The following is a 13,034-nucleotide window of genomic DNA, read 5'->3' on the forward strand; positions in this document are numbered from 1 at the left end:
ACTCAGTACTAGTTTTAGTTCTTTTCCCCTTTCCCCATTGAAAAATATATTGTCACATTTGGTGAAGTTCCCAAACACTTACGTGATTTTGCCAAGCACACAGTGAAGTGAACTCCGTAGGGTTTGCTCATTACTACCATGGAGGCAGAAGAGCACATTGTAGGCGTTGAGTGCGCCAAGATGGCCTATTTATACATATACGGTAATGCACTTTACTCTTGGATGTCTACTGTATGCACTGTCCAAACCATTTGCAAACAGCAAAGCTGAAAGCTTTCTTTTCTGATTCATGATCTTTTTTATATGCTCCTCACCGCGAGACAGCATGGGTGGAGTCGACACAAACATGCTTTGAAAGAGTGCTGAAGACATTGCAGATTTTATTTAACATTGAAGAAAATCAAATTAGTGTTGAACGTCACAGTATTTTTGATGCATTCAAAATAGATATACAGTAATCCCTCCTCCATCGCGGGGGTTGCGTTCCAGAGCCACCCGCGAAATAAGAAAATCCGCGAAGTAGAAACCATATGTTTATATGGTTATTTTTATATTGTCATGCTTGGGTCACAGATTTGCGCAGAAACACAGGAGGTTGTAGAGAGACAGGAACGTTATTCAAACACTGCAAACAAACATTTGTCTCTTTTTCAAAAGTTTAAACTGTGCTCCATGACAAGACAGAGATGACAGTTCTGTCTCACAATTAAAAGAATGCAAACATATCTTCCTCTTCAAAGGAGCAAACAAATCAATAGGGCTGTTTGCTTTTAAGTATGCGAAGCACCACACAAAGCTGTTGAAGGCGGCAGCTCACACCCCCTCAGTCAGGAGCAGAGAGAGAGAGAGAGACAGATAAAAAAATCAATACGTGCCCTTCGTGCTTTTAAGTATGCGAAGCACCGTGCTGCATGTCGCTTCACGAAGCAGCTGCACAGAAGGTAGCCAACGTGAAGATAATCTTTCAGCATTTTTAGACGAGCGTCCGTATCGTCTAGGTGTGCGAACAGCCCCCCTGCTCAATCCCCCTACGTCAGGATCAGAAAAAGTCAGCGCAAGAGAGAGAGAGAGAGAGAGAGAGAGAAAAGTAAGCTGGGTAGCTTCTCAGCCATCTGCCAGTAGCGTCCCTTGTATGAAATCAACTGGGCAAACCAACTGAGGAAGCATGTACCAGAAATTAAAAGACCCATTGTCTTATATATATTTAAATATGCTTACATATAAAATCCGCGATGGAGTGAAGCCGCGAAAGGCAAAGCGCGATATAGCGAGGGATCACTGTAGTTAATTTTACCTTTTGTACATTCAAGTGAGAGAAGCAAGTCCTTACGAGTTCAGAGTAAGGTCACAATACTAGCCCACATAGTTTTCTGGTTAGTGTCAGTGACTGCTATAATTTCATAGTGTGCTGATTTGTAAGGTTCCTTATTACTGTTTCAATGCAGAGGTCACAGAAAGCAAATATCAGTAAGTATCACCCAACTTTAATTTGTGTTTTAAATGGTTATAAACACTTATTTCTTCTGTTGTTTTAATGTATGTACTTATTTACACACTGATTTAGCTTACATATACAGTACTGTGCAAAAGTTTTAGGCAGGTGTGAAAAAATGCTGTAAACAAAGAATTCTTTCAGAAATATAAATGATTGTTTATTGTTATCAATTTACAAAATGCAAAGTGAGCGAACAAAAGAAAAATCTAAATCAAATCAATATTTGGTGTTACTACCTTTTGCCTTCAAACCAGCATCAATTCTTATAGGTACACTTGCACAAAGTCAGGGATTTTGTAGGATTATAGTCAGGTGTATGATCAACCAATTGTACCAAACAGGTGCTAATGATCAGCAATGTCACACATAGGTTGAAACACAGTCATTAACTGAAACAGAAACAGCTGTATAGGAGGCTTAAAACTGGGTGAGGAACAGCCAAACTCTGCTACCAAAGTGAGGTTGTGGAAGACAGTTTCATGTCATGGCAAGATTGAGCACAGCAACAAGATACAAGGTAGTTATACTGCATCAGCAAGGTCTCTCCCAGACAAAGATTTCAAAGCAGACTGGGGTTTCAAAATGTGCTGTTCAAGCTCTTTTGAAGAAGCACAAAGAAACGGGCAAAGTTGAGGATCGTAGACGCAGTGGTCGGCCAAGGAAACTTAGTGCAGCAGATGAAAGACACATCAAGCTTATTACCCTTTGAAATCGGAGGATGTCCAGCAGTGCCATCAGCTCAGAACTGGCAGAAACCAGTGGGACCCAGGTACACTCATCTACTGTCCGGAGAAGTCTGGCCAGAAGTGGTCTTCATGGAAGAGTTGCAGCCAAAAAACCACACCTCCGACGTGGAAACAAGGCCATGCGACTCAAGTATGTACGAAAACATAGGAACTGGGGTGCAGAAAAATGGCAGCAGGTGCTCTGGACTGATGAGTCAAAATTTGAAATATTTGGCTGTAGCAGAAGGCAGTTTGTTCGTCGAAGGGCTGGAGAGCGGTACAATAATGAGTGTCTGCAGGCATGGTGAAGGTTCCTTGAACGTTTGGGGCTGCATTTCTGCAAATGGAGTTGGAGATTTGGTCAGGATTAATGGTGTCCTCAGTGCTGAGAAATACAGGCAGATACTTATCCATCATGCAATGCCATCAGGGAGGCGTATGATTGGCCCCAAATTTATTCTGTAGCAGGACAATGACCCCAAACATACAGCCAAAGTCATTAAGAACTATCTTCAGCGTAAAGAAGAACAAGAAGTCCTGGAAGTGATGGTATGGCCCCCACAGAGCCCTGATCTCAACATCATCGAGTGTGTCTGGGATTACATGAAGAGACAGAAGGATGTGAGGAAGCCTACATCCACAGAAGATCTGTGGTTCGTTCTCCAAGATGTTTGGAACAACCTACCAGCCGAGTTTCTTTAAAAACTGTGTGCAAGTGTACCTAGAAGAATTGATGCTGTTTTGAAGGCAAAGGGTGGTCACACCAAATATTGATTTGATTTAGATTTCTCTTTTGTTCATTCACTGCATTTTGTTGATTGATGAAAATAAATGATTAACAGTTCCATTTTTGAAAGCATTCTTTGTTTACAGCATTTTTTCACACCTGCCTAAAACTTTTGCACAGTACTGTATGTATTCATATATAAATATTTTTGCTTGCCATAGTAGGAGGAAACACTATTAACAGGAACAAAATCTTTCATTTATCCAAGGATTTGCTGGAAAACTTGTTTTGAGTGAAGGGAAGAATGAGTGTACATGAAATCATATTGTTTATTTGACAAAATATTTGAATAAGATGATGAAAAGGGAAAGCTACCACATTTTGTGGCTGCTGTCGTCTATTTTCTGATTTAACCTCATGACTTGGTTGCTTGGTTCAAATATATTTTCCAAGTCAAACAAGCATTATCAACTAAACCATGTCCTATTGCTTTCTCTGATTTTCAGATATTAGGCTGTGAGTTAGATTCTTACGTTTATGAACCATGTGAGCCCTCTACAAAATACACTACGTACAGTAAATGATGTTACAGCTTACTTTCCTAGCTGATTTCTGACAACTATAGATGCTCTTACGATCAGCACACCCATATCTACTGCTACATATTAATAGTGAACCCTTAACCCAACAACAATCTGTTGCCCTTTTACTAAAACTATATAAGATCAAAAAGTGTATTTCTAAAAACTAGCCTTGAACTCCTGTCTGTTGCCATGTGCAGTACTGGCCATCATGCATATAAAGAAATCTTGCATCCCAGGGCTTTCAACATGCACATTGAGGACTCCAAGCAGAGATTCAGCTTGACCAGTGAGCAGTAATGCAAAACAAGTTAAACCTCAGGGTTTTTTTTTTTTTTTTATGAAATATATACAGTGTCCTATTTTGGAAGGTTTTAAAGCAAGCAGACCTAGCTAGAATCTATTCTGCATAATAGTGTTAATTTTTGAGAAACAAACTTTTTTTTAAATAAAAGCAAAATAAAAAATGTATCAGTTAGAAATTTAGTAAAAGCTGAGTTAAAAGAGGACATTTTTATGTTTTGCAAATATAGCAGCCTATCACAAGATAAGTAAATAGTTCAAGTTCAAGTTAAATCTGTTTAGTGGGATCATTTTATGCATTCTGGTTAAAAAGAATAGTAAAGGTAAAATGCTGGTCTTCTAAATACTGTAATTATTGTTGTTTTAAATGTACCTTTCTTCATCTAATGAATTGCATTTTGTAAGTCACAATAGAATACTGTTCTGTACTTATGAATTGGGAAAAAACATATATATCCTTATTTCTTATCATTCATTTGTCTGCTTTCATTAATTTAGTCATGCAACCATACATTTTACAAAAATTAAATTTTGCTCATGTAATACTTTTTAAATGATCTGTTAATCATTTAAAATAACTTTTACATTTTTTTAATTGGAGATTTTCACAAACAATATAATCATAATTAATATGTAGTGTGTTACTTAATGTGAAAACTGGGTTTGCAGTTTTCTTATTTCATACAGATGTTGCAGCATGTAGTCTGTGACATACTTGTCAGTGAGGGAGCTGTGCTGCATGCATTTTGTGATCTTAGTTGCTGAAAATGCACTTCCACACGTATAACCTAACATAAAACATGCACTTTGACACACAATGCATCCAGAGGTCTATTGTTATTTCTTTTTAATCCTTCTGTTGTAAAATGCAATTCTACAAATCAATCAGCTCCTCTTCAAATCTGCCCTTGGAAATACCTAAATTGTTTTGGAGCTCACATAATTTTGGTATTTTTCCACTGCATGAGTCATTGCATGAATCATTAGGATCCTTGGTTTTTAGTACATGAATCAGTCCATAAATTTGCTGGCAAATTCAACAAGACTTCCAGTGAAATCAGCTGGGGGCACAGCTGACTCACCCAGACGTTCGGGTATAGATATTGAATAGAATCTTCTCAATGAAACATTTTTAATAGCAAAACAGCTTTTCTTGAAAGATTCTAAAATCATACACAATGGGGATAACATTCTTGTTTCTGTGTAGCCTGAGATATAGTATGTTGAAATGTCTTGTTGTGTAAGTAGAGAAAGCAATATCCATTGTACTTTTTTCATTGTTGATATATACAAGATCATGTGTCTTATCTGTTGTATAAAGCCTTGAATTAGAAAGGCTTATATTCTTCTATTAAAGACTGAAATTGACGGTTCTTTAATGATTGTCATCTGATGTATTTTACAATCCTAACTACTCTCTATGTCAGCAGCTTAATATTTCTGTTTAAATCAGAATGCTTTTAATGTTGAATTCAGTGATACATGATGAAGGCTACAAAGCTAAAATGTTGCAACTTTTTTGTGGGAGATGTCCTACCTTTTTCAGGAACACACTGACACAGCCTTCTTTTAACTCAATTTTCCTTCTTCCATACTTACCTGATCAAGAGGCTTGATATCTATTTGAGTAAAAACAAATTCTACCTCTGTTTTATATCGTGTGTTCATTACCTGTGTAACATTTCACCAGTTTATAACTGTCTTTATTATTAGTACAGTATTTAAACTTTCTTGTCTGCTTAGTGCATTGATCCACCACAGTTTTTCCAAGTTATTTTGGATTGGGTTAATTTAAAATTTCTAGTTCTGGTCTCATCTTCAGAATTACCGAATCATTAGACATAATGAGATATGTATATATAATTTTTGTGATGACCCCCTGGTGTCCAAGCTTTACCTGCTTGTGCTTCGTTGACTTTAATAGGTATGTCTCTTTTAGCCTAGGGTTAAAAACAGGACTGTCTGAGGGGGTGTTACCACAGATAAAACGTTTTGTGTTTACTAACCTTCTTATACAGTTATCTCATGCACACACCTACCCTTACCCATACTGGACTAATTTAAAGAGGGCAATTAACTAAACTTGGATACCTTTTAGGGTGTGAGAGAAAAACCAATGCAGACAAAGAAAAGAAGTGCAAATTTGATGCAAGGAGTACCAAAGTCTGCAATTTGATTGGAAAATGTTTGGAATTATTATTAAACAGAAAAGAAAGTGTGACTCGTAAGAAAAGAAAATCATTGTAAAGCTCTTGTAGTGAAAAAGGTGGGGAGAAAATTAGGCTGTTGAAAAAATCAGAAATTCAAACAAAGCTTAAGGTATTTAGCAAAAAAGGTTTTTGTAATAACCTTTGCTTATTAATGTGATGAAGCCTGACCTATTTTTCTGTAAAATGTAACTTTGTCTAGTTTACGTTTTTGTGTGGGCCTCACTCTTGCCTATTCTGCAGTGTTATTTGACTTATGTTTCGTTTGTAACTAAAATCTTTGTTTTATCCTCAGGCTCCAATCAGCCATCCTCCTTTATAAATGTTCCTATGGCTTCCAGAAGCAGACTGAGTAAAACAGGTTTTGATGAACAGCAAAGAGAGCGTGCTGCTCAGGATGCACTGAATGAGAAGAAAATTAAGCAGAAGGTTGGTGACTGGTGGATAATGAACAATCTATTCACCCATTCTGTATTGTCTTAACTTTTTTCATTGCACACAAACTTGATTATTAACACCTGTTTTATACTCTCATTAAAGTGTTAGTGTTTTTATTATATAATGAGTTGTGGTTTGGATTCTAAATGTCCCATAAATTTCATTTTACTGTAATTGCTCTGGCATACAGTATGTCTGCTACTTTCTTAGTAGTTGGCACGACACTGTTTGATCCTGTATACCAAATGAAATTCTTCTTCTGGTATGGATTTTAAGAAACGAATATTGTTTTACTTTATACTACAACCCCAAATCAGAAAAAGTTGTTACCATATAGAAAATGTAAATTAAAAAATGCAGTGATTCTTAAATTTACTTTGACTTTTTTTTTAAATTGCAGATGAACCCAATATATTTCATATTATGTCTGGTCAACGTCATTTCATTTGTTAAATATACATCCATTTGTCTTTTAAGTGTAGTGAAAAGGAATGCCAACATTACAAAGTGGTAATATTGTATTGCAGGGCTGAAATGCAGGAATGGGTGTATATTAACAAATTAAATGAGAGAGAGCATTATTACACTTACAAGTGTAGGCCTTTCATTTAGAGAAATTGCAATAAAATCAGGGGCCTCATGTATAAACGGTGCGTACGCACAGAAATGTTGCGTATGAACGTTTCCACGCTCAAATCGCAATGTATAAAACCTAAACTTGGCGTAAAGCTACGCACATTTCCACGGTACCTCATGCCTTGGTGTACGCAATTTCTCCGCTCGGTTTTGCAGACTGGTGGCACCCAGCGTCAAAGCAGTGCTACTCTTCCTGTGTGGTCACCCTTTCTTTCTTAGACCCACATTCCTGACGCGGCTTTATAAATACACTGAAACTAACTGCATATTGTTTATTAGTGTAATGCACCTGATTGTAATTAACCTGCAGCAATATAATGGTCTAGGGAATAGCCATAGTATTCCAAATACCATAACTGCTTTAGCGTTGTTACTCCCACTGCATCTGCTTCTTCTTTCAGCTGCTCCCGTTAGGTGTTGCCACAGCAGATCATCTTTTTCCATATTACTCTCACTGCACCACTCAGAGTATTTATATCACTGTATCTGAGTGGGGAATCACAGCAGCAGCTAATTGGAAAGAGAATTATCGGTATACAGCATGAAGCACACGCTGCCTCAGCCATGGCAAAATGTTTCAGAGACTTTCCTGTATGGACTTCGCTGTTTAGAAAAAGTTTCATCCCAAGAACTATAAACGCACTCAATCAGTCCATCAAGTGCTCCTTGTAGAACTGTTTGTACTTATAAGTACAATCACCTCACTGTAAACTTGCACTACAGTTATAATATTGCACAATATGCGCCACTTTATAAAGCGCGTATTTACATATGATGACGATATCATTTTTAAGATGAAATGCAGCAAAATATGTTGATTATATTATACAGATAAAACTTTAACTTCATTTAAATAATCTGTATTGTTAATAATTAAACATGTGAGGACACGGTGCCGCAGCGCTAGCTAGTTCATGGATAGCTCCTGCCTCGCGCTGTGGTGCTGACGCGACACTGGAAGGATAGACGGATAGAATAATTAAACATGTACTACGAAGATATTTCAATGTTCCTTAAAAGTTTTGAAGAATCGGCGTTCTAAGCTTACAAATGGCTTCACTTCTATTACAGAGCTGATTGTGTGGCGATTGGGTATTTGGAGAAAGAAAAGTAAGGACAGGAATTGGAGGTTAGTACGTTTGAAAGAGACAGTACTTCTGTAATAAATTATTTCATCGAAGGTCGTGTATGGCGCAGCAAGCCTCTTGCGTGAGACATGAACAAACACTGCGCCACCGTGTTCCCATGTTTAATAACATGCTTTCATTCCTATCATCATGAAAAAGATATCACGTATACATCTCAGTATTTTAATTATTCAGAGAGCTGTAATATCATGAGTGTAATGGATTATGTGTCCTGTCGGAGAAAGAGAAAGCCCGTTTAAGAAGTAGGTAGTGATTCACACACAGAGCACATAGAAGATCAAACACAGAACAAAGCATTTAACGTGTACTTTAGTTACAATGGGATTTGAGAAACTAGTAAATTAAACGATTTTAAGATGAAGTTTATGATGTTCTACTTTAATGGCAAAATAAACTACGTGATTAAAGTGGAAATTTCGAGATTAAAGTTGACATTTCATGCTTTTTTCCCCACTGTGTGCCTATTTTTTTTTGTCTGTACCCTAATAAGCTTTCATATGATACTTAGACGGTGGGCTACGACTCACCTTTTCACAGTAACTTTGATATGTGACTTTTTTTTTTATTTTGGGCACTGTGCGACTTTGTGAACTTGAGCTTTCGAGTTTCTCCGACACTCTGTCACTCGATCAACTTTCTTTTGTTGATTATATTACTGTTTAAGCCAACAAATAGTACGTTTTTCCTTTGCCTCCACTTGGTATTCGCTGAAATTCTTATATTTTCCCCCGTGCTTTTCCCATTGTCTTTTCACAGAAGGCTATTTATATTGATTTGCATATTCAAAGAGGCGTAATTCTGGGAGGAGTTGGGGCGGGACACAAGGCGCGTGCATGTGCGTTACTTTTCACGCTGATCGGGATTTATGTAGCGGAAGAACGTGGAAGTTTGCGTATGTACAAATTCCTGCATCTGGATTTTTCTGTGCGTACGCACATTCCCGCTTTTGTGCTTTAGCCATGTTATAGTGTGAGTTCTACGCACGGCGTTATACATGAGGCCCCAGAAGTGTCAGTGAAGGGGAGACTTTGTGATTCTGGATTGACAGGATGAGTGGCAATAAAAAGCCATTACTCGAAGGACAAAATAGGGCCTTGAAATGCTGGCTGTGGATTACTGCAGTCTGGACAAAGTCTCCACCTTCTTACTGACAGGTACATTTTTAAAAGATAAGTGTAGTAATTCTGTTCAGTCAAAAATACATTTATTAACAGTATGGTTGCAACAATGGCAGTTCATAAAGTAATGAGCAAATAATGTGTCCCAGTTCAAAAGACTACTGAGTGACATCAGATTTACAAGGCAGTATCAGCTTTACTAAATCCTAAATTAGGGAGGAGCAACATTTTGAGGGATGCATTTTTGGACAGGTTTATTTCCCTTGTACTAAGAATCTTCTTTGAAAGAGTGAGCATGTTGTTATCTTTAGATTTGGTTTTGTTTTCTTTTTATTCACTCAATTTCTTCCACAAAAAAGATGACCGGAGCCAGAACTAAAATAGTAGTTTTTGCTATAAAATCCAAAAGTTGAGAACACTAGAAAGCAAAAGAGTATTATTTTCTTTTAGTTTGTGTTTCTGAGAGATCTTAATACATAGTACAATATATATATAAAAAAATTTCATTGCACTTAGTGCTCTGGGTCATACTGTAATATTTTCTGAAAATATAATGGTGAAATATAATACCAAATGCATCAGTTCTAGTAGATTCCTGAACATTTGACAAACAATCTTACTTTTTTACTTCTTGTGCTATAATGTGAACTCTTTCTAATAAGTTCCATATAATGCAAGGGGAATTCTTTCATGTGTTCTTTTATCTTGTTAAAATGTATTATATTAGGAAAATAAAGTGTATGGGTACTAGAGGGTGTGTAGTGTCTCTTCTGATAATGGGACACAATCCACAATTGTGGACAAACATTTTTTTTCCAAGTTTGTAAATGTTTTAATGGCTCCAAAATTAAAATCAAATTTCCAGTGAAATTAAAAACACAGAAATAAAAGTGGCCACTAAATTTTATCCAGGATTAAGATGTAGCAAATCCTGTCTTGTCGTCTTCCCCTTTGAGCCACTGCACACCAAAAGGGCTGTAAACATCACTGGTTTTGACAGACTTAGTCTTGACTTGCAGAGTGCCAGCAAAGGATTTTCAAAGCTAATTGGCTGTAGTGATGATGCTATACTGATATTAAAGAAGTTATTTACCTTATTGCTGATCAGTTGCATGGGGCCAGAAGATTGCAAGGGGCCAATTTGAATGAATTACATAAATCGCAACAACATTTTATATAAAAAGTGGGCATTGTTCCCATAATTTATTATATTTTTTATTCTTTCAGTGTCTTCTCTGGGATTTGTATGTTTGAGTGTGGATTGGGAACTGAATGTTAGTTTTACAATGATTTTCTTTTCAAATAGGTTCATGGTTATACATGTTTATTGCTGTGTTTATGAAAACCATAAACCAATATTACTTTAAAGTGTTTATAATTATGTTAGTTTATTGAACAATTATATTGACCGTTTAGAATTATAAAATTTGAAATGTAATTAAAGACAAAAACAAATGGGATTGTTGCACTTATTTCCACTTTTATTCAAATACAAATACCATTTATTTTTGTTGCCTCAACAAATACTTGATACAAATAAATACTGGGCTCTCTCTGCACATCCCTGGTGGGTATATGTGATGCTCCAGGTTGCCCATAGCCCTGGCATCTTCCTCTTCCTGCAACATTGAAAGTCATGAAACTGAGATGGACTAGTGCAATGACACAAAATACAAACGACAAGTTTGGTACAAGTGCTAGTTCAGTTTTATTCCACCACCAAGCAGCATCCAAAATAAATAATGCAGAGCAGTTTTACAGTAAATGAATAATCCAATAAATATTTCAATATAAACTAGTGCTCATTTTGAATGGTTAAAATCAGTACATAAATACATCTACAGAAATGTTAAAACTAAGATTAAAACAGAGTTAAAATTGGGATACTTCCTTCCATATTCTCCTGTAAGTCTTTCTGAATCTGAAATGAGTCTGTCTTTCTCTTGTCTAACCTGCTCACACATCGGGCCTCTTTAGTGGGGCTGAGACACTGGCAAGCGTGGTCATTAATTAATTGGCTTTTGTCTTAGCCACCTCAGTTGGTGACAACCTGAAGCCTGGCTTTATCTTCCCAGCTCCACCTCAGGCATCCGTAGGACAATCCCTCAAATCAGTGGTCGTTCCTGCACTCTTCATCTTCAGTAGGAGCAATACGCCTCTGGAGTGCTGTTCCTCTCACTCACCATTGGGCCTCCTCAACCCTGCCATGCCTCCTGCCTGCTGCACTGGCCCACTCTCCTAATCCTACTTTCTCCTTTTTACTTGTCTCTATTTCTTCATCCCATCTTTGCCCCCTGCCTTTTATTCTGTCTTTCTTCTTCCATTCTTTCTTATCTGATCCTCTTTCTGTCCTACCCAGACTCTTTATACTTGCCCCCTGCCTTTTATTCTGTCTTTCTTCTTCCATTCTTTCTTATCTGATCCTCTTTCTGTCCTACCCAGACTCTTTATACTCTTGCGGGTGCAGATGCTTTGCTTAACGACCCCCAGATTGTCAGTGAGGACACTAGCTGAGCTGACTGTGTTTACAAAAGAACATGCAAGCAGTTTTGCCCATTACTCTCCCCATGGCTGCACAGATTTTCACAGTATGCACTCACACTCAATGAGCCTGAGCCACACTGTTTTTATTTAAAATTATGCACTGCCGCAATACCAAAACTGATTTCACCACAGTCTATGAATTTATGTGACTCAAAGATCAGTAAGAAAAAAGCTACCAATGTGTACCCAAATAGTAGGTCATGCACCACCAAAGACATTAAAACATTTATTTTGGGGGAAAAAAAACACATTGCTTCCAGTAAAATGAGGTAGAAGAAACTATTAGGTAGAAGAAAAACACTTTTTACAGAGGAGAATGAAGAAATCCATTGATCAAAGTAAAATGATGTTGAGGGGGTGATGCAAGAAGTGATGTCTGATAAAAATCAAACTATTACATGCAGAGGTTAAAACATTACAGGGCTATGTGCTAAAAAAAGGTAACATTTACAACAGGAAAGGACCATGCTTTATTCACTTAATAATTAATTTTATTTTTGAGATTTTAAATCGGTGATGTCAGTGTCGATTAACATTTATGCTGATGACCATGATAGTGATAGGATGTGTATTTGGATATAAATGTTTAAAATCGAGTGAACTATTAAGTTGATACAATAATTACTATCTAGAATGTCAGCAAATGTGAGGTTAAAAAAAGACTTACTGACCTATCATGCTGTAGTTCTTGCATTGGATTTTAAAAAATGATGACTGAATAAAAACAATGTGAACAATTATATACTTGCATAAATAATAAGCTACATTGAATTATAACTACCAGAAAACCTTCTAGGAGCAATTATCGTATCTCTCCTTTGTAAAGTTGGACTGCTCAGTGGATCTTGTACTGTTCTTTATCATTGTTTGATCCAGTCTGTTCTCAATTTCTGCTCTGTTGCCTGGTTTAGTGGTCTGACATCTCAAAATTAAAAAAAAAAACAACAAAAAACTGGTTGACAGTCAGGTATTTATGTAGATGACTTGATAAATGATTGCCAGAAGGCAATAATGAAGAAACTAGAAATCACTTCAGTTTATGACAGACACACCTAGAAATCACTTCAGTTTATGACAGACACACATTACATGCTGCACTTACCTTCACTAAT

The 13,034-nt window shown here is 36.8% G+C and overlaps 1 protein-coding gene across 1 annotated transcript in view; it reads left to right on the plus strand.

Annotated features, from left to right (window-relative positions):
* si:ch73-173p19.1 (uncharacterized) overlaps window positions 1-13,034 on the plus strand; it is a 156,460-nt gene that overhangs the window by 52,233 nt on the left and 91,193 nt on the right. The window contains exon 4 of the mRNA XM_028803868.2: window positions 6,334-6,467. Within this exon, the coding sequence (XP_028659701.2) occupies window positions 6,334-6,467 (134 nt within the window). The remainder of the gene's footprint in view (window positions 1-6,333; window positions 6,468-13,034) is intronic.

Source organism: Erpetoichthys calabaricus, chromosome 6, assembly GCF_900747795.2.
Source record: "Erpetoichthys calabaricus chromosome 6, fErpCal1.3, whole genome shotgun sequence".
NCBI classification, from domain to species: domain Eukaryota; kingdom Metazoa; phylum Chordata; class Cladistia; order Polypteriformes; family Polypteridae; genus Erpetoichthys; species Erpetoichthys calabaricus.